General features: G+C 40.6%; 1 protein-coding gene across 4 annotated transcripts in view; it reads right to left on the bottom strand.

Annotated features, from left to right (window-relative positions):
- Positions 1 to 17323: 17323 nt before the first annotated feature.
- Positions 17324 to 21956, bottom strand: part of AGO4 (argonaute RISC component 4) — a 39595-nt gene continuing 34962 nt past the window's right edge. For all 4 annotated transcript variants that reach the window (XM_057554678.1, XM_057554689.1, XM_007182511.3 and 1 more), the window contains one exon: positions 17324 to 21133. In XM_057554678.1, coding sequence (XP_057410661.1) covers positions 21025 to 21133 — 109 coding nt within the window. In that variant the 3' untranslated portion in view covers positions 17324 to 21024. The remainder of the gene's footprint in view (positions 21134 to 21956) is intronic.

The following is a 21956-nucleotide window of genomic DNA, read 5'->3' as shown; positions in this document are numbered from 1 at the left end:
TGCAAAAATCACAAGTCAAATACTAGCCTACAGAATTCTGTAAGAGATTAATTAAAATTATGATAATAATATTAACACTTAACATTATTAAGTATTTACTTAATATTAAGTGTCAGGCACTGTTCCAACACTTTACATAGGTTAACTCACATAATCCTCACAAAAATCCTGGTGCATCATAGAACATACAGGTGAGCTTGGGCTAAGAAGCAATAGGTAAATAAACAGCACAGGCAGGTACTATCATTAAAAATAAAGACACAGAGGGACTTCCCTGGTGGTCCAGCAGTTAGAACTCCATGCTCCCAATGCAGGGGGCCCGGGTTCGATCCCTGGTCAGGGAACTAGATCCTGCATGCAGCAACTAAAAAAGATCCCACACACTGCAACAAAGATCCCACGTGCTGCAACTAAGACCCAGCACAGCCAAATTAACTAATTAATTTTTTTAAAAATGAAGGGCTTCCCTGGTGGTGCAGTGGTTGAGAATCCACCTGCCAATGCAGGGGACACGGGTTCGAGCCCTGGTCCGGGAAGATCCCACATGCCGCGGAGCAACTAAGCTCGTGTGCCACAACTACTGAGCCTGTGCTCTAGAGCCCGTGAGCCACAACTACTGAGCCCGCGTGCCACAACTACTGAAGCCCGTGCGCCTAGAGCCTGTGCTCCACAATGAGAGAAGCCACTGCAATGAGAAGCCCGCGCACTGCAACGAAGAGTAGCCCCCGCTCACCGCAACTAGAGAAAGCCCGTGCGCAGCAACGAAGACCCAACACAGCCAAAAATAAATAAATAAATAAATAAAATTTTTTTAAAAAATTAAAAAAAAATGAAGACACAGAGAGGCTAAGTAACTTGCTCAAGATCACACAGCTTGCAACTAGCAGAGGCAGAACATGAACCCATGCTGTATGGTTCCAGGGTCAACACTCTTCACAACACTATATGACATTATTATTAAAAGAGCACATATCACAAGCATAAGGGTAATTCAGGGATGGTTCAAAAATAAATATATACCATATATGTAGATTAACAAAAAATAAACAGGATAATTGTAATAGATAAAAATATTTGATAAATTTTAAGACCCATTCTTAATAAAAATAATTAAAATCAATCATCCTTAACAAGATAATAGAATATCTATCTTTAGCTAGTGGAGAAGCAGAGATGCTTTCCTGTTTTTAAGAAATAAATGAGGTCACTCTTCACCACTAATACTATTTTAATACTGCTTTGGATATTTTAGCCAGAGCAGAGGGAGTCAGAGACAGAGAAAGAGAGAGAGAGAGAAATAAAATTAAGTATATAAGAAAAAATCTTTATTGCAGTTGTTGCAATTATATAATAAGAAAATATACAGTCTTGCTAATTTTAAAATTAGTAAGACTAAGTGGAAAGATTCAAGAAAATAAGCAAAAATCTATAGCATTCACTGCTGGTATAAGTAATAACTAATTATAAACTATAAGGGTAAAATATCTCATTTAAAATACTTAGAAATAAATTTAATGAGAGATGCTTGTGTTCTATGAGAAAATCTGTAAGAATCAATAAAACATAGAAAAAAGTAAGTTAAGTAGAGTTAAAAGTGAAAACTCTGAGAGTTTTCTTAAATAGAAAAAGTGAGTTAAGTAGAGAGAGATGCCAAGTTCCTGGATGGAAAAACCAAATAATGTAATAATGTCTGTTGGACCCTTGTTTTCCAGCCCCAAGTTCTGAGGACTAGCATCAGGTATTTCCATCATTCCCTGTGTATTGAGCTTTAGAAATACAAAGAGATAAGGATGTATTAGAGCCAGTTCCTAAGAAGAGACAAACATACAGTTGAGTGCTATCCAATATAAATATCATGTGAGATACATTTGTAATTTTAGATTTCTAACAGCCACATTATAAAAAGTAAAAAGAAACAGGTGAAATTAATTTTAATATTTTATTTAACCTCCAAATATTATCATTTCAACATGTCATCAATATAAAAAATTATTAATATTTTACATTTTTTTACATAAGTCTTTGAAATCTGGTGTGTATTTTACACTTATAGCACATGTTAATTCAGACTAGCCACAAATTTAAGTGCTTAATACATGTGGCAAATGGCTACTGCACTGGACAGCACAGATGGTCATTTCAATGCAATTGAGTATGAGAAAGGCAAGCATGGGTGCCATGGGAACTAAGAGGAGATATGTCTAACTCAGTCTGGGATAATCAGGGTAGGTTTCCTAGAAGAGATACCTACTTAAACAGGCCTGGGAGGATGAGCAGGAATTAGCCAGGCAAAGGAAGGATGGGAGAAAGGCATTCTAAGCAGCATTAATGGAGAGCATGAAAGTAAGAAAGAGCACTTATACCAGGAACTATCAGTAGTGCTATCCTAGCATAAGGAAGGAAGCAAGAAACACTGAGAAGTGGCTAGAGAAGTACACCATTCCCAAATCTGCCCATTCTCTCCCCAGCCTAAGCCAGGGGAGGGGCAGCAGGGGGAGGAATGGAAGGAGCTGTCCCTGGTTCTGACATCCAAGGCAGATTCACAGTGGAGTTCCATCCAAGCGGGAACTGACCCAGATCAAGTCTATTTCTTTGGGCATTCTGCAGCACACATGGAAGCCCCAAAACCCTACACCTGGGCTGGCAGAACAGGAGAGTCCTTTGGACAGGCTGGCCCTGAGTGGGTTAGAGAATCTTAGGAACATCCAAGTCTAGGAACAGAACTCTGGGATATTGAAGTTAAGGGTCAGGTATGTCCAGGAAAGGCATCCCCTTTAAAATAAAAGTAGATGTAGATCTACTATACCAAATGAACCCCAAAGATGGTAGTCAACCTGTGGTGTCCTACCTTGATCCCTTAGTGAACGTAAATAACAACTCAACTTTCGACCCAGAATCTATCTGGGTGGATGTTACCAAGCTGCTGATCAGTGGAAAGGATAGGGGCAGAATTAACTCCTATTATCTTCCTTCACCTCCATTAATACACAAGGGGGCTCAACGGAAAAGTATTTTTAATAAATATGGCCTCAGTATATCAATGGGCCAAGGAAAAAGACTGTCTGCATAAGTAGGACTATATAATTATCATTCATTCTTAAGAGAGTCAGTATAGAATAATAATCCTATATCTATTAATTAAAATTTTTTTATTACATACTCAATGATCAATATATTGTTATGGAACTGATACACTGGCATTTTATACCAGTGCAATCCTTTGGAAAGCAATTTGGCAATATTTATCAACAGCCATAACCATGTTTCTGCTCTTTGACTTATAATATTCCACCCAGTTACACACTGAAACACTTGGAATCAGACAAACCTGGGTCAAATCTCAGCTCTACCACATGTAAACATGTGATCTCAAGCAAAGCATAGTCCCACTATTAATTGTAATTTCCTCACCTGTAAAAATCTCATAGAGGACTTCCCTGGTGGCGCAGTGGTTAAGAATCCGCCTGCCAATGCAGGGGACGTGGGTTCGATCCCTGGTCTGGGAAGATTCCACATGCCATGGAGCAACTAAGCCTGTGTGCCACAACTACTGAGCCTGTGCTCTAGAGCCCGTGAGCCACAACAACTGAGCCCACACACCACAACTACTGAAGCCCACGTGCCTAGAGTCCATGCTCCACAACAAGAGAAGCCACCGCAATGAGAAGCCCGCACACCGCAACGAAGGATAGCCCCTGCTCGCCACAACAAGAGAAAGCCCACGCGCAGCAACGAAGACCCAATGCAGCCAAAAATAAATAAACAAATATTTATTTAAAAAAGAAAGAAAGAAAGAAAGAAAAGCAAGGAAAAGATAAACCCAAATTTCAAGATGGCAGTTACACCTGAGAGGGAAAAGAATGGGACTGGGTTTTGAAGGAACATAACTCAAAAGGTAAAGGTTAAAAAAAAAAAACAGAACACAAAGATAAAAGTAATATTCTTTTTATCTTTTTTCTTTTTTTTTTTTTTTTTGGTAAACTGAATGGTAGGAAGTTCGGTTATAGGTGTCTGTTACAGCATTCTTCTTTATACTGTATGTATGTTATAAATATTCTCTTGTAACTATCTATGTGATATTAGGCAATTTATTTAGTCTTACTGTGCCTCAGTTTTCTCCCCCGTAAGTCAGGAAAAACAATAACACCCACACCTATAAGGCTGTTGGGAGAATTTAATTGTTTAATATTGATACATATTAAAGTGCCTCAATTTAATGTGTAAACATTCACTTACTGCCTGTTTTCAGTGTGGTACTCTGTACCTCAATTATATGTACTGTCCCCCAGACTAAGACTGCTTTTATCCTCTCTAGAGAATGAACCTTCAATCTTCTATCAGGTTGCATATGGCAGAGATGGGTAGTCATCTGACGATTGTGAAGCCAGAGAGGATCTAACAGATTTTTACCATTCTTTCAACCTATCTTCCTATTTTCAACCCCACTTCACCCCCATGTCCAGAGATTCCTGGTGCCTCCTATTCCAAACCTGTGTGTGTATGTGTGTGAAAGAAAGCTTGAGAGAGAGAAAAGGATGGTGGTCCACAGGGAAAATTATCAATAGTTTGCCTTTTGGTTTTCTCCCGTATCACTTTAGGATTTAGCTTTCTGGGATATGCAAAGTCAGTGACCATTGGCCCATAGGCTTTCTAACTTCCAAAATTTTGTAACTGTTTTCTCCTTTTTTCAATGTATTATTTATTTACTTATTATTTTATCCATTTATTTTTGTTTTGTGGGGTTAGTGGAAGAAACAGGTAAATATGGGTGTGTAATCCACCATCTTTCATCAGAAGCAAGGTCTCATTCTTAAATATGAGGCAGTGTAAGCAAAGGAAACCATTAACAAACAGCTCATACAGCTCAATATCAAAAAAACAAATAACCTAGGACTTCCCTGGTGGCGCAGTAGTTGAGAATCTGCCTGCTAATGTAGGGGACACGGGTTCGTGCCCTGGTCTGGGAAGATCCCACATGCTGCGGAGCAACTAGACCCGTGAGCCACAACTACTGAGCCTGCGTGTCTGGAGCCTGTGCTCCGCAACAAGAGAGGCCACGATAGTGAGAGGTCCGCACACCGCAATGAAGAGTGGCCCCCGCTTGCCACAACTAGAGAAAGCCCTAGCACAGAAACAAAGACCCAACATAGCAATCAATCAATCAATCAATAAAACTTTAAAAAAACAAAAACAAAAACAAATAACCCAATCAAAAAATGGGCAGAAGACCTAAACAGACATTTATCCAAAGAAGACATAAAGATGGCCAACAGGGGCTTCCCTGGTGGCACAGTGGTTAAGAATCCACCTGCCAATGCAGGGGACACGGGTTCGAGCCATGGTCCGGAAAGATCCCACATGTTGCAGAGCAACTAAGCCTGTGTGCCACAACTACTGAGCCTGCGCTCTAGAGCCCGCAAGCCACAACTACTGAAGCCCGCATGCCTAGAGCCTGTGCTCTGCAACAAGAGAAGCCACCACAATGAGAAGCCTGCACACCTCCATGAAGAGTGGCCCCTGCTTGCCGCAACAAGAGAAAGCCCGCATGCAGCAACAAAGACCCAACACAGCAAAAAATAAATAAAATGAATAAATTTTAAAAAAATGCCAACAGGCACATGAAAAGATGCTCATCATCGCTAATTATTAGAGAAATGCAAATCAAAACTACAATGGGGTATCAGCTCACACCAGTCAGAATGGCCATCATCAAAAAGTCTACAAATAATAAACGCTGGGGAGGGTGTGGAGAAAAGGGAACCCTCCTACACTGTTGGTGGGAATGTAAATTGGTGCAGCCACTATGGAAAACAGTATGGAGGTTCTTTAAAAAAACTAAAAATAGAGCTACCATATGATCCAGCAATCCTGCTCCTGTGCATATATACCAAGAAAACTCTAATTTGAAAAGATACATGCACCCCAATGTTCATAGCAGCACTATTTACAATAGCCAAGACATGGAAGCAATCTAAGTGTCCATCGACAGATGAATGGATAAAGATGATGTGGCATATATATATATATATATATATATATATATGAAATGGAATATTACTCAGCCCTAAAAATGAATGAACTAATGCCATTTACAGCAACATGGGTGGACCTAGAGATTATCATACTAAGTGAAGTCAGACAGAGAAAGACAAATATCATGTATCACTTATATGTGGAATCTAAAAAAAGATACAAATGAACTTATTTATAAAACAGAAACAGACTCACAGACATAGAAAACAAACTTATGGTTACCAAAAGGGAAGGGGGGTAGGGATAAATTAGGAGCTTGGGATTAACAGATACACACTATTATACATAAAATAGATAAACAACAAGGTTCTACTATATAGCACAGGGAACTCTATTCAGTATCTTGAAATAACCTATAATAGTAAAGAATCTGAAAAAGAATATACATATGTATCTGTATGCATATGTATGTGTGTGTGCATATATATATATATGTAAAACTGAATCACTTTGCTGTATACCAGAAACTAACACAACATTGTATATCAACTGTACATCAATCAATAAATAAATAAGAGGCAGTGTAGAATAGTGGTTAAGAACACATGTCCTAGGGGACTTCCCTGGTGGCGCAGTGGTTAAGAATCTGCCTGCCAATGCAAGGGACACGGGTTCGAGCCCTGGTCCAGGAAGATCCCACATGCTGTGGACCAACTAAGTCTGTGCGCCACAACTACCGAGCCCGCGCTCTAGAGCCTGAGTGCCACAACTACTGAAGCCCACATGCCTAGAGCCCATGCTCTGCAACAAGAAAAGCCACCGCAGCGAGAAGCCCGCGCATGACAATGAAGAGTAGCCCCTGCTCGCTGCAACTAGAGAAAGCCCGTGCGCAACAATGAAGACCCGACACAGCCCAAAATAAATTAATTAATTTAAAAAAAATTAAAAAAAGAATCTGCCTGCCACTGCAGGGGACACAGGTTCGAGTCCTGGTCAGGGAAGATCCCACATGCCATGGAGCAACTAAGCCCGTGCGCCACAACTACTGAGCCTGCGCTCTAGAGCCCGTGAGCCACAACTACTGAAGCCTGCATGCCCTAGAGCCCATGCTCTGTAACAAGAGAAGCCACTGCAATGAGAAGCCCACATACCTCAACAAAGAGTAGCCCCCATTCACCACAACTAGAGAAAGCCTGCATGCAGCAATGAAGACCCAACACAGCCAAAAAAAATAAATTTAAAAAAAATTATTAAAAAAAAAAAAAGAACACATGTCCCAGACTGCCTTGGTTAGTTAATATCTTGGCTCCACCACTTTCCAACTGTGTGACCTTTGTTAAATTACTCAAGCTCTCATTTCCTTCATTTCAGCATTTATAAATTGAAGGTAGTAGCACCTACTTCATTAGTTATTATGATGATTAAATAAGTTAATATTTGTAAGAGCTTAGAACTTGCCCACAACGCTGTAAGTGCTCAATAAATGTTAGCTAATAATATTTTAGGAAAGTCCCCAACATGAAAGTCAGAGAACAAAACAAACTGTAAACACAACTCAAAGGAAATAGAGACCACGCAAATGGAACACAAGAAAACTTCCCCCCAAACTGCATTTTACATTCTCAGAAAAATAAGATACTGCACTCATTAAACAGGAGGAGACTACAACAACAGGACCAATTTAGAGTAAAATATTAAGATAAGTAACATTTTAAATTCATACACAAAAGATAAAGTTGAGAAAATTATCCCAGAAAGTAGAACAAAAAGCAGAGATGGAAAATAGAAGAGAGAATGAAATAAAATTAGAGGTGCCACTCATTAGGTCCCACAGCTGAACAACAGAAGATCCAATTCAGGAGAGAGGAGGGAAACAATGGAAGAGAAGAAATTATCAAAGATCTAATACAAAAAAACTTTCTCAGATCTAAAAGGCTGAGTTTCCTGTAGGGGACCATTCTGTGCTCAACACACTGAGAGGGATAAAAAGGAGAAAAAAAAACTCACATAAGAGCAGATCACAGTAAAATTTCAAAATTTCAGAGAAAGAAAGAGATCTTAGAGCACTTAGCACACTTTGTTTATTATTTTGTCTGTTTTATGTGAGGGCAGGGACTATGCCCACCCTCCTCACTGATATATCCAGAGCCAAATGCGGTGCCCAGTGAAGAGTAGGTACATAATATTCGTTTAATCAATCTTGCATAATTTTTAAAAATACACCAATCTCTCCACTCACCCTCGGAAACCCCTCATTACTGATGGCAGGCATTTCAGGGCTGGGAAAGTCACTCATTGATTAGACTGCTGAATCCCAAAAGGAACGCCCAACATTTTTTTTAGATTGTCATTATGCTTGGAAGGAAAGACGTCAGGGTTTGGAGTCCAAAATCGCTAAAGCCGAACGCGGCTCTTACAAGCTTGTGTGACCTGGGATTACTCAACCCGTTCAACAAAAACTTACTGACCACCAGCCATGGGGCTGGGGTGCATGTGGGGAAGGGGTACTTTGGTGATAAGTACAAAAGAGTCCTATCCCTCCAAGAGTTCGTGGTTGAATAGGGACACCAACGAGGAGAAAAAAAAAATTACCACAGCCTCCCGACGCGTCGTTCCCCACCCTCTCGAGCCCATTTTCCTCAGAGCTTCAAAATATCATTTCAAAATGAACACCGGCTTAAATCACTTGCCTGCTTAGAGTGCTTCCATGGCGCTTCTGTGCCCTCAGGATATAAAGTCGCCGAGTTCTGGAAGGCCTCAGGCAACCCTGCCGCGCGCCTCTCACGCGGCTCCTTCTCACCATGGCGGCCTCTCAGGTCTATCTGCTTCTGCAACGAGCCAGGTTGCCCAGCCAGGATCTGATTGGTGAGCGTGGAGGAAGGACTGAGCATGCGCGACCTAGCCCCTCCTCCCAACTCTCATTTCAGAGCCTCAGGGCTGCAGAAAGCTGGCCTTCTTGCAACCGCTGACTCCCCATTCTGCAGAGGTTTAACTGACGTTCAGTAAACTGCAAGTGGGCAATCTGATGAGTTTTGACGTAAGTATACACGTTACCCCATCACTACAATCAAGACAATGAACATATCCATCACCCTCAAAAGTTTCCTCCTGCCCCTCGGTAATCCTACCTCTTGTCTCTCCTTGCCTTCCCCTCCTGCAACCACTGATCTGCTTTCTGTCACCAAAGATTAGTTTTCATTTTCTCGTATTTTATATAACTGGAATAAATTCTTTTTTTTTTTTTTGTTTGGCTGCTTCTTTCTTTCACGATAATTATTTTGAGATTCACCCATGTAGTTGTGTGTATCAAGAGTTCATTGTGGGCTTCCCTGGTGCAGCAGTGGTTAGGAATCCACCTGCCAATGCAGGGGACACGGGTTCAAGCCCTGGTCCAGGAGGATCCCACATGCCACGGAGCAACTGAGCCCGTGCGCCACAACTGCTGAGCCTGTGCTCTGGAGCCCATGAGCCACAACTGCTGAGCCTGCACGCCACAACTACTGAAGCCTGCAAGCCTAGAGCCCACGCTCTGCAGCAGGAGAGGCCACGGCAGTGAGAAGCCCACGCACCACAACAAAGAGTAGCCCCTGCTCACCACAACTGGAGAGGGCCGGCGCATAGCAACGAGGACCCAATGCAGCCAAAAATAAATAGATAAATAAATAAAAAATTTTAAAAAAAGAGTTCATTGCTTTTCAATGCTGAATAGTATTCCATTATGTGGATATATGACCATTTGTTTATTCATTCTCATGTTGGTGGGCATTTGAGTTGTTTTCAGTTTGAGACCATTACAAGTAAAACTGCTATAAACATTTGTCTACAAGTCTTTGGGACAGTTGCTTGGGTAAACACCTAGGAGTCAAATGACTGGGATTTAGGGTAGGTGCATAACTTTAAAAGAACTTAAAGAACTTTTTAAAAAGTAGCCAACCTGCTTTCCAAAGTGACTGCCTCACTTTACATTCTCACAAGTGTTATGAGAATTCCAGTTGCTCCACATCCTCCTGAACAGTTGGTACCCACAATCTTTTTAATTTTAGTTGTTCCAGTGGGAGTACGGTGGTATCTCATTGTGGTTTCAATTTACACTTTCCTAATGAAAAATTATGTTTATTTTCCATTTGCATATTTTCTTTTCTTTTTTTAAAATATTTATTTATTTATTTGGCTGAGCCGGGTCTTAGTTGCGGCACAGCATTTGGGATCTAGTTCCCTGACCAGGGATTGAACCCAGGGCCCCTGCATTGGGAGTGCTGAATCTTAACCACTGGACCACCAGGGAGATCCTCATTTGTATATTTTCTTAGGTGAAGTGTCTGTTCAAATCTGTCAATCATTTTTAATTGGGTTATTTGTCTTCTTAAGTTGTAGGAATTCTTCATATATTCTAGATAAAGTCCTTTATCAGATATACATTTTGCAAATATTTTCTTTCAGGTATGGCTTGCCTGTTCATTTTCATAGCAGTGTCTTATGAAGAGCAAAATTTTCAATTTTCATGAAATCCAATTTATTGATTTTTTTCCTTTTGTATTTGATGCTTTTAGTGTTATTTTTTTTAATATTTCTTTATTATCTTTTTTTTAATGGAAATCTTTTTTTTTTTTTTTTGGAATAACATTTCACCTAATCGGGTTTTTTTTTTTTTAATAACTTTTTTTTTTTTTTTAAGGGGAACGCTATTTATTTATTTATTTATTTAGGCTGTGTTGGGTCTTCGTTTCTGTGCAAGGGCTTTCTCTAGTTGCGGCGAGCAGGGGCCACTCTTCATCGCAGTGTGCGGGCCTCTCACTATCGCGGCCTCTCTTGTTGCAGAGCACAACCTTCAGACGTGCAGGCTCAGTAGCTGTGGCTCACGGGCCCAATTGCTCCGCGGCATGTGGGATCTTCCCAGACCAGGGCTTGAACCCGTGTCTCCTGCATTGGCAGGCAGATTCTCAACCACTGCGCCACCAGGGAAGCCCTTGTGTTATGCTTTAAAAATCTGGGTCACTGAGATTTTCTTCCATGTTTTCTTCTAGAAGTTTTACAGTTTTAGCTTTTACATTTAGTTCCATCATCCTTTTTTTTTTTTATAAATTTATTTATTGATTTATTTTTGCTGTGTTGGGTCTTTGTTGCTGTGCGTGGGCTTTCTCTAGTTGCGGTGAGCGGGGGCTACTCTTCGTTGCAGTGCACAGGCTTCTCATTGTCGTGGCTTCTCTTGTGGAGCACAGGCTCTAGGTGCGCAGACCTCAGTAGTTGTGGCACATGGGCTCAGTAGTTGTGGCTTGCGGGCTCTAGAGCTCAGGCTCAGTAGTTGTGGCACGTGGGCTTAGTTGCTCCGTGGCATGTGGGATCTTCCCAAGCCAGGGCTTGAACCCGTGTCCCTTGCATTGGCAGGCGGATTCTTAACCACTGCGCCACCAGGGAAGCCTTCTATCATCCTTTTTGAGCTACTTTTTATATATGGTGAAAGGTAAAGGTCAGGTTCATTGGTTCATCTTTTCTTTGCACAAGTCTATCCAATTGTTGAAAAGATTCCTCCAGTTAACGTGCCCTGGAACTTGTGTTGAAAATCAATTAGCCATTTATGCACGGGTCTATTTCTGGACACTTTATTCTGTTCCATATATCTATCTTGATGCCAATTGTCTTGATTATTGTAGCTTTATAATAAGTCTTGAATCAGGCAGTGTATTCGTTACCTATCGCTGCATAACAAATTACCACAAATTTGGAGGCTTAAAACAATATACGTTTATTATCTCACAGTTGCCGTGGGTTAAGGATCCAGGCATGTCTTAGATCACCTGCTTAGCATCTCACAGGCTATAGTCAAAGTGTGGGCTGGGCTGGGTTCTCATCTGGAGGCTTGACTAGGAAAAAAAATCCACTTTCCAGCTCCTGTGCTTGTCATTTGGTTCACTGCAACTGTATAACCAAGAGCTTCTGTTTTTGTTGACTGGTGGCTGGAGGCCACCCTCAGGTCCCAGAGGCCGCTCACATCACAACTGCTTGCCACATTGGCATCCCCAACACAGCCAAAAGGGAGAGAGAGAGAGAGACACGGGGCAGCGGGGGGTGGGGGGGGGGAGGACTTTCTGGTGAGTCTGCTAGCAAACAGAATCGTATGTAAATTAAGGTAATCACAAAAATCACATCCTATCACGTTTGCCGTATTTTATTGGTTACAAGCAAGTCACAGGCCCTGTCCACACTCAAGAGGGGAGGGATTATACAAATGCCTTAACACCAGGATGTGGGGACCATAGGGCCATCTTAGACTACATCCTCCACAGATAAGTTCCAAATATGTTTTTCTTTTCAAAGTTGTTTTTGGCTATTCTAGGTCCTTTGAATTTCCAAATAAATTTTAGAATTAGCAATAAATTTCTACCAAAAAAGCTTGCTGAAGTTTTTACTGGAATTTATTTATAGATCAATTTGGGTACAAATAACACCATAACACTATCAAGTCTTCTGATCCATGATCATATTGCATCTCTTCATTTATGTAGGTCTTTAATTTCTATCAGCAATGTTTTCTAGTTTTCAATGTACAGATCTTGCACATTTTTTTCAAATTGGTTCCTAAACACTTTTTATTTTTGATGCTATTTAAATGGGATTTAATTTTTTTTTCCATTTTATTCTAAATTGCTTAATCAGTAAATTTGGAAAAGTAGACTCTTCCCTTTGTGGAAAACCAAGGTTTTCCTGTGCTTACTATGACTAGGAAGGCAAGCATGTTAAGTAAAGGGGAATGTTACACTCCCATTTGCCCTCACTTCTAAGCAAGTCCTCTTATCTAAGTCTTATCAGCAATAAAACTGACATCTTGCTCTTCGTCCAACTATCTGATATCTATGGCTATTTTTCAGTTGGTTCTGAACTGTTGTAGGGAAGGGGGTGTGATTTATTAACCCCCTAAAACCTCAACATCTCCTCCATCTGACTGGTGAAGTCTACTTGCTTCCTGTGTTCATGACAACTTCCTGACATTCCCTCCCATGTGTCCTTGCTTGCACTTCCTGTGATGCATGTGGCAATACTTAGCTGCTCTCCTTTGTTAATATAGCCTTCTCCATCCTCCTCCTCCTCCTCCCTCTAAATATGTAAAAGTCTCAAAAGCATGAAGAAAAACCCATACTTATCTTTGTAGCCCCAATGCTTAACACAATGTTAAGCAGGCAATAGGTATTCAATAAATGCTTGCCTAATGAATTATGACCACAAAATGACATGACTTCAGTCTTGAAAACGGGTAACTGTTAGTTATGTAATAGTTAATGAAATAACAGAACACGAAATCCTGTATGCATTAAGATTACAACTATATAAAAATGTATGTGCATTGAAAGGTGATATGTAAAATAAATTGCCATTGTGTTTGGTATCTTTTTAACAAGAATTTTCTTAACCTTTCACTATTGCTGATGTCTGAATTGCCTCCCCCGACACACACACATGTGGGTTCGGGGTGGGGGTTAATGTCACATGGGACACCGAGACTCTGAGGGCAACCAAGTGAAGGAAGTTAGAGAAAGCAGGATTAAACACGAGAGAAACCAAGTCCAAATGCCAACCAAGTCCAGGGGCCAGGAGCAGGGTCAAGGAAAGAGATCACAGAGACTGGAGTTCAGAATTAGAAGAGACAGGATCACTGGTGAGCAAAGTTTAGGGTGGAGGGGAGTTCAAGCATGACTTCCTTAAATATCTGTGGGAGTCTATGGATTTCATTTGTTTCACTTATGATTTAAAAAATTTTTGCTATTTTAATATTTCCTTTTAATTTAAGTTGTTCCTATTGTTATAGTCTCCTCTTGTTTAATGAATGCAGTATCTTCTTTTATCTTTCCGAGAATATAAAATACAATTTGGGGGGCTTCTCGTGGCGCAGTGGTTAAGACTCTGAGCTCCCAGCGCAGGGGGCCCAGATTCGATGCTTGGTCAGGGAACTAGATCCCACATGCATGCCGCAACTAAGAGTTCGCATGCCACAACTAAGGAGCTGGTGAGCCACAACTAAGGAGCCGGTGAGCCACAACTAAGACCTGGAGCAACCAAATAAGTAAATAAATAAAATAAATATTAAGGGACTTCCCTGGTGGTGCAGTGGATAAGAATCTGCCTGCCAATGCAGGGGACACGGGTTTGAGCCCTGGACTGGGAAGATCCCACATGCTGCAGAGCAACAAAGCCCACAACTACTGAGCCTGCACTCCAGAGTCCATGTGCCACAACTATTGAGCCTGCATGCCGCAACTACTGAAGCCCACGTACCTAGAGCCCGTGCTCCGCAACAAGAGAAGCCACCACAAGGAGAAGCCCGCACACCTCAACGAAGAGTAGCCCCCGCTTGCTGCAACTAGAGAAAGCCTGCTCACAGCAACGAAGACCCAATGCAGCCAAATAAATAAATAAATAAAATTTAAAATCTTAAAATAAATAAATATTTTTTAAAAGACCCAATACAGCCAAATAAATTTTAAAAATTAAAAAGAAAAACAATTTGGGGGGGAAGTTTTCTTGTGTTCCCTTTTCATGGTCTCTATTTTCTTTGAGTTATGTTTACTGTTTGTTTTGTTCTCTGACTTTTGTGTTGGGGAATTTCCTCAAATGATATTAGTTAACATCTATTGAGCATCTACTATATGCCAGACACTGCGTGCTGGTTTCACAAAGATGAATAAGACAAAGTTCTAAGCAGGATAAATACAAAGATTCCTAGGCCTATTAAAGTGTTGAAAATCAAAAACAAAGAGAAGATACTAAGAGCAGCCTGTACTGGTCAGGGTTCCCCAGAGAAACAGAATGAATAGGATATAGACGTAGCTATAGTTAGATATATAGATATATATACTGATGGCTTCCAAATCCCTTTCTCCAGTCCATATATACCACCCTCAAATCAAATCCATCCAAAATTGAACTCATCACATTCTTACTTCCCACAAATCACAAATCTGCTTCTTCTGTGTTCATTTTCTCAATGGCACTATTATCTACCCAGCTACCCAAGCCAGAAACCTGAGAGCCCTCCTCATGAGTCTACTTCCTTCCCTGCACTCTCTATATCCACTTTCCCCAAGTTCTGCTTCTTCTAAATTCTGAATATCTCATGTTCATTCCTTCTCTCCAATTGCACTATCACTGCTCAAGTTCAAGCCTCATCATCTTTAGCTTGAGCTACCACAGTAAAACTCTCAGAACTTCAGCTTCAAACTACCCACAACACTACTGACAGCCTAAGTAACACAAATCAGACTGTGCTATTGTACCTGTGGACAAACTCTAAACTCCTTAGAATGCCATGCAAGTCCTGTCCTGTCAGAAACTGGTGCTTGCCTCTGTGGTCCAGCCTTATCACTTCCACTTCCCTTATAATCCAAGAGTACTGAAATTACTTGTAATTCATCCCAACAAGTCATGATCTTTGTTTTCCCCTCCGTGCCTTTGCCCATGAAAAGAATCCTTAGAATGCCTACTTCCACCTTGTTCATTTATAAAACTCTTATTTATTCTTTATAAGACATCTCAGTCATCATTTCTTCTAAGAAGCCTTCCTTGATCTCCCCAAGCTGGGTTAGCAGCCTAAGTGGTCCCATGGTTATGTGTATATATTTCTCATAATACTTAACCCTTAAAGCTACCTTGTTACGTATGTGGCCCCCAAGTTTACAAGTGAACCTTTCAATGACCAGAACTTGTGTCTTTCATCTTTATATTTCTTAGCACATAATAGGAGCTCCAAAAATGATTGTTAAACTAAAATAATTTCTTTCCTTCTCCAGTCAATTTGTACTATAGTTGCTAGTTTCCTCATCTGATTTTGTCCCTCTTCTCCTTAAAGATTTGCCAATAGCTTCTGGAGAATAAAGTCAACATAGAGGAAATCAGAGCCAAGAGATAGAGAAAAAGAGACAGAAGAGGAACATGCCTTGTCTGTGACTTGCCTACTTGCTGGCCACTCCCTGACGCAGGAGTCATTATGTGACACATCCCCCAGGGACTGATTCAAGGATGGACATGAACAGGACACAAATGGAGGGGGAAGAAGTGGGAGGAAGGCCATTTGGACTCACTTGAAACACACAAAATAATGGCGTTCCCGTAAGAAAGAGAGATTCTATCACCCAAAGAAGTAATAAAGGAAAGAATTGAAGTAGATAAAAATTATAGCTAATCTACTGTAAGGGAACAGTGTGTCTAGAATCCCCTTGTTCCCCACTTATCCACCTGGCAAAGTCTGACTCATGCTTCATGATCTATCCCAAAATTCATGACTCTGTAGTCTTTCCTGACTCCCCATGACAAAAGTTGTTGTTTCCCTTTTTAAGTTCCTATAATTTCACGCTCAGTAGCAGGTATAATGAAGTTAGATAGGCCTGGCTTCAATTCTAACTTTGACTCCTCATCTTTAAAATGGGGATACCACCATCAACCTCAAAGGACTGTGGCTGCGATTAAAGATGTCAGTATAAAATGACTGCATATATTAGGCACTCAGATGTTAATCTTGCTCCCTCCTCCTCCCCACCTTATGCCGTATTAGAATGAATTCTTTGGAGAATTAAGTTTTTACTCTTCTGTATTCCCAGCACCTAGGCAGAGCTTGGCATATATTGGGTTCATGATAATTGTTTGATAATAGACAAATATGGAGAGGGGGATACTGTACTGATGGAAAAAACAATTACCTATAGTAAAGTTGGCTGTATGTAGGACTTGCTCCTCTGGTAAACTATAAATTCCCTGAGTATAAGGGCCACGTTATGCAAATCTCTGCATTATCCTTGCCATGATTTAACAAAAGGGCTTTGCTGGTAAGAATGAAAAGACTTGAGATTGGATAGCCCCAGGATGGGTGAATTTGGGCAGCTCTTCCTCTGAAGAAGTCAGTCTTATAAAGTACGTGGCTATGCTGTCCTCTGAAGACTACAGATTTTTCTCAGAACATCACTGAAATAGATCTCCCTATTAAGAGCTATACCCAGAACTCTGCTGAAGCTTTAAGATTTCACATGTGAAATGTTGCAAGAAGCTCTTCTAAATTTCCCAAATAACAATTTCTAAAAATAAGGAGACCCAGGAGTTAAAAACACAAAGTTTTCTCATTGTTCTTCTTTCTCAGATTTCTTATACTGAGGAAACTGTTTTTAAAAAGTAAGCATGGGGAATTCCCCGGCGGTCCAGTGGTTAGGACTCTGTGCTTTCACTGCCGAAGGTGTGGGTTCAATTCCTGGTTGAGAAACAAAGATCCCACAAGCTGCGCGGTGTGGCCAAAAAAAAAAAAAAAAAAAAGTAACCATGTGTATTGCTATTACAGTATACACTATATTTATTAGACAATTGACAAGAAAAACAATGTTTGGCACAAGAATGCCAATTTATTCTTTTATGGACACATGAACACAAAATATCCCTGCAGACCAAAAAAAATTGCAAAATTTAAACAACCATCATCTTATCTCAACTTGGGGATACCACCCCTCCCTTAATAGTTTAGAAAGTACCTCGTATTGCTAGAGACATACATCCAGTCCAAATTTAATAAAATACATTTTAGAACATTACAGGCCTAACAATATAGAAACAAAAATGACACCATTAGTCAAATGAACAAATGCAAACATTTTTCAGCTACTAGACATAGAAAGAGCATGAATATGTCAATAGCAAGGGGTAAGAAAATGGTTAATCGATAACAAGATCTTCCCTTTAATTTTACAAGGAAAAATCCTTGGAGTTGAAGCAGTATTGATACAATGCCCTCAGCCTCCACTTTCTTAAAATGATAGCAGAGCTACCACCTTGCTATTGAGCAAGAAAATCTTACAGCACATCCACAAAGGGTTGCTAGGGCAGGGCAGAGAGGGTGAGCCTGGTTAAACAGTGGATTACCTTTTCCCACAGGAAGGGTAGGTAGCTGAGCCAGGTAGGTAAGCTCTGATGTAGGCTGGGCACCAGATCCTAAAATACAGACCATATAGAATATGTCTGCTTGTAAATCATCTCCTTTGGAAGCAGCAAATAGAATTTACAGTAAGAATGAATATGTTCTGTCTGCCCAGACTGCTGGGCAGCTAGTTCACTCTACAGCTAACAACAACAAAACATAATTGGTTCAACATTTGGATCTTCACCACTCTTTTAATGTCCCCGTGCCTTATCCCAAAATTGTTAACTCTTTAGCATTGCTACATTTAAATCTTTCACACCACATGACAGTGCCTAAACAGGCTGCATTAAAAAAAACCAAACCGCCTACACCTACTTCTAGAGAATGCACACCTCCCATTGATTGACACATGCATAATGATTCAGTCAGTCCCAAGGGGTTAACGTGTTCAAGTTGTCAAGCCAAATTAAAACTATGCATTCAGACCTGCCTGCAGTAAGTATTGCTGCAACTCGTATTCTGCAGTAATTACCTCTTAAAGATTCACCACTCAGCAAGTTTTTTCCAACAATCCTAATTCTTCTATATTCCTTTCCTTTTGTCCAAAACGGCAGCATTACACCCTCAAAGGTACTGTTTTCCTATAAAAATAGGTCTCCCGGCTTTTCCTCCACCACTACACTGATTTGCCCCAGTGTACTAGGACTGACTGAGGTCTTACAAACTACAGTTCAAGGTCGAGTGTATAGCCCATCTGCAAGCACGTCAGGGCTTCCTGGCACTCCGCCTTGCTCCCTGCTCCATACATGCCAGGAGATGGTTAGAAGTGACGCTTCTTCTGTGCATTATTAACAAGCAAGTCCGAGGCACTCAAGTGCAGATGGGGTGCCCACTGGCCAGCCAGCCAGCCACCAAGAGTTCTTCACATCCTGGACTCCAGCAAGTCATCCTTTTCCTAGAGAAAACTTCTGTTTTTCCTCCTCTTGCGTCCAGGGTGGCCAAGCTGAAGGGTATCTTCTGCGCTCTCCCTGAAAAAGTGTGAATAAAAAGCAGCAGCCAGCCCCTCACCAACGTGTCCTGATTTGTAGTGTCCAAGTGAGGTATTTGCAAAAAAGGAAAATCTTAAGAAATTAACATCTGCCATCTCCTTCACTCCTGCCTATCTTGTGCCTCAATTACAGAGCTTGCTTTCATCCCACTCTATGAAGAGAACAAAGACGTCTGCACTTGTATCTTAATGAGCTTTAGGACTCCATATACATTATAAAACTCTCAGAGACCAGTTTCAGCAAACACTGGTGGCGCCGCTGATCAACAGCACATGGAAATGTAAACTTCAGTGTATTTACAAGCTTGTTTAAAAGACTGAAGAAAAACAGTGCTTTATATTGCTGGGATTTTGAGAAGGCTAGTTTAAGAGATTTGGACCAGCTAATGAGTTCAAGCAACATCCTTCACCGTTAGATCCAGTGTTTCCCCCACCAGCAGTTTCCAGACAGAGGTGGCAAAACCGTTTTACCACACTGCATCTATCTCTTCCCCCAGCACCTTCCTCAGCCATATGGAGTGGCTCTGGGCCTTTTATCCCTCCTTTCAGCTCTCACTCCTGAGGTTCCAGGACAGAGAATTCCAAGTCAGTAAAATTTGGGCTGGGAAACACTGGCTGGAACTATCAAGACTCTATGTAATTGTTGTCCATTCACAAAGTAATATCTACACTAAATACAAAATACCTTTTCCCCCACGTTTTAACTGATGCTTGCTTTAGATCAACTCCCTTTGTTTGGACAAGAAAGGAATCCTGTCTCTCTGTGAACGGAATCCAGAATCTATTAAGAAAAATCAACCTTTTCTGTGCAGTTTTAGTTTAATAAAAGGAAGGAAACCCCACCAAGTACATTTCAGGTTGAAAGAGAAGCAAAAAATTTGCACTACAAGTAATTGTGTGAGTAACCTTGATTCCCAGGGAATAAAGTTTTAAATGCTGGTACATTTTTGCAAGTTGCAGCATCACTCAAAGTACCTTAAGGACTGGCAAAGCCTGTTCAATAAGGAAGCATCCTGGTTCTAGCTTATTTTAAAACAAAGTGACAGGACACCAACTGTGACTATAAAACAGATAAAAAGAATTCTTTAAAAAGGCATGGAAATATATGTCTTTTCTGACCAGTTTCAGAAATTGCCAGATTATGATCTATAAGAAACAGCTGATAAAAATCATACCGAAATCTCATCTAAAAAACTACACTGTCAGGGGGAGGAAGACGAGGGACTTTAAAAAATGTTTATTGCCAAAGTTAACTTGCTATGAGAAAAGTTTAAAAATCATTTAGATCTAACAAACCACACAGCAGCATAAAATGGGCACTTTTGAAAACTCTGAAAAATACTAAAAGCTACTTTTTTTCAAAGAGGGGGAAACATGAGTACTTTTACCATGGCAGTGTTATCTGTCACCGCGACATGCATTACATGTGTTACACATTCACAAAAGTCAACCAAATAAGAGAACTGCCTGTCTGAATCTGCAGCCAAATATAGTGCAATTGCCTGGCAGCCTGTACTTGCACCAGCACAAGTCTGTAGAGATCAATAGATAAAGTAGTAAAACTAATAAAACTCTGTAAAACTTTCAAAAATTAATGCTCGTTAAAGGCATTTACAGTGGTGAAGTCAGAAATCTCCATTAAAAAGCCTATGGACCCACACAATTAAATAGTTACACTGAACTGAAGTAGATTGTTTGGTTTTTCTCTCCCATTTATGTATATACCCCACTCGACGAATACAGAAAAAAGGAATAAGCTTCTCTTGTAAGACTAGAGGGATGCGGTGAACACCACAGCTAGCAAAATAGTCCATAGAAACCTTTCTCATAAAGTCCTTTAGAAAGTTCAGGCTGATTAGCCTTTGCATGATGAGGTAAAAATTCAGTCCAGTGCATCAGAAAAGATAATCAATGAGTATCTATTACTTTAAAAAAATGGCTCAATTTTGTTGATGCATCAGACAGTGCTGCGAAGTATAGATTCAGTGCAACTATTCTGAGTTGCTGGTAGAAGACCACCTGAAGTCAACTTGGCTCTCTCTAGAGGCAGTAGGCGTTTGAAACATTTTGAGCCTGCATGGGGTGCCAAACTGGTTGAGTTCTTTTTCTGAGACTCTCAGGCAAAATACATTGTGTGCTGGGTATCATGGTGGATCTGCACAGCTTTAGCCAAGGCCTGAGGATCTCGGCCGTTGCTCTGTCCTGACACATGACTGCCTTCCGCACTGTAAGGAAAAGAAAGCAAAAAAACCAAGAGTAACAAAAGATCACTTCAAACTCCACATGTTTCAAATAGCATGAATAGTACTAGACTCAAGATCTTGGGCTCAAGGTGTGGCTCCTTAAAGAATTTGTAACGTCTCTCTAAACATCAGTTTGCTCAGCTGAAAATGCAATACAACTTATTTAATGGGCTGTTGCAATTAATTAGAATAATGTCTGCAAACACCCAAATCTTCAACAGTGCCTACACAAGGACTTCCATTGTCTGTTATGTCTGGTTAATGCCTACTTGTCCTTTAGGCTTCAGTCAAATGTCATTTCCCCCAAATAAATCTTCCCTGATTCTGAAGTTCAGGTCAGAGCCACCTGGAATATACTTTCACAGAATCCTCTACTTTTATTTTATTTGAAGGATTATTATTTGGATAATTATTTATTTCCCTACTGGGATGTGATCTCCGAGAAAGCAGCAACTTTGTCTGTCTTACTCACCACTAAATCCCTAGTGCCTGCCACATAGCATTGCCTCAATAACCATTTGTTGAATGGATGAATGAATGAATGAATGCATGTGCTTAGCACAGTGCTGGAACATAACAGATACTCAGCAAATGTTACTATGCCACCAGCCTTTCTTGTCTTCCCCTCACTAGCTATACGACTCTGGACAAGTAACAACTCCTCTGAACTTGATCTTTTAGGATAACAGTAACAACTTCTGAACATACCTTTTAAGGGCACTATGTGATAAAGGGCTTAGTAAATGGGAAATCACCATCCCTCTTCTGACTTCTCTACTTAAATTATTATTACCCTTATCATCTA

Source organism: Balaenoptera acutorostrata, chromosome 1 (assembly GCF_949987535.1).
Source record: "Balaenoptera acutorostrata chromosome 1, mBalAcu1.1, whole genome shotgun sequence".
Classification (NCBI taxonomy): Eukaryota; Metazoa; Chordata; class Mammalia; order Artiodactyla; family Balaenopteridae; genus Balaenoptera; species Balaenoptera acutorostrata.
The sequence above is the reverse complement of the archived record's forward strand: the minus strand, read 5'-3'. Positions and strand labels throughout refer to the sequence as shown.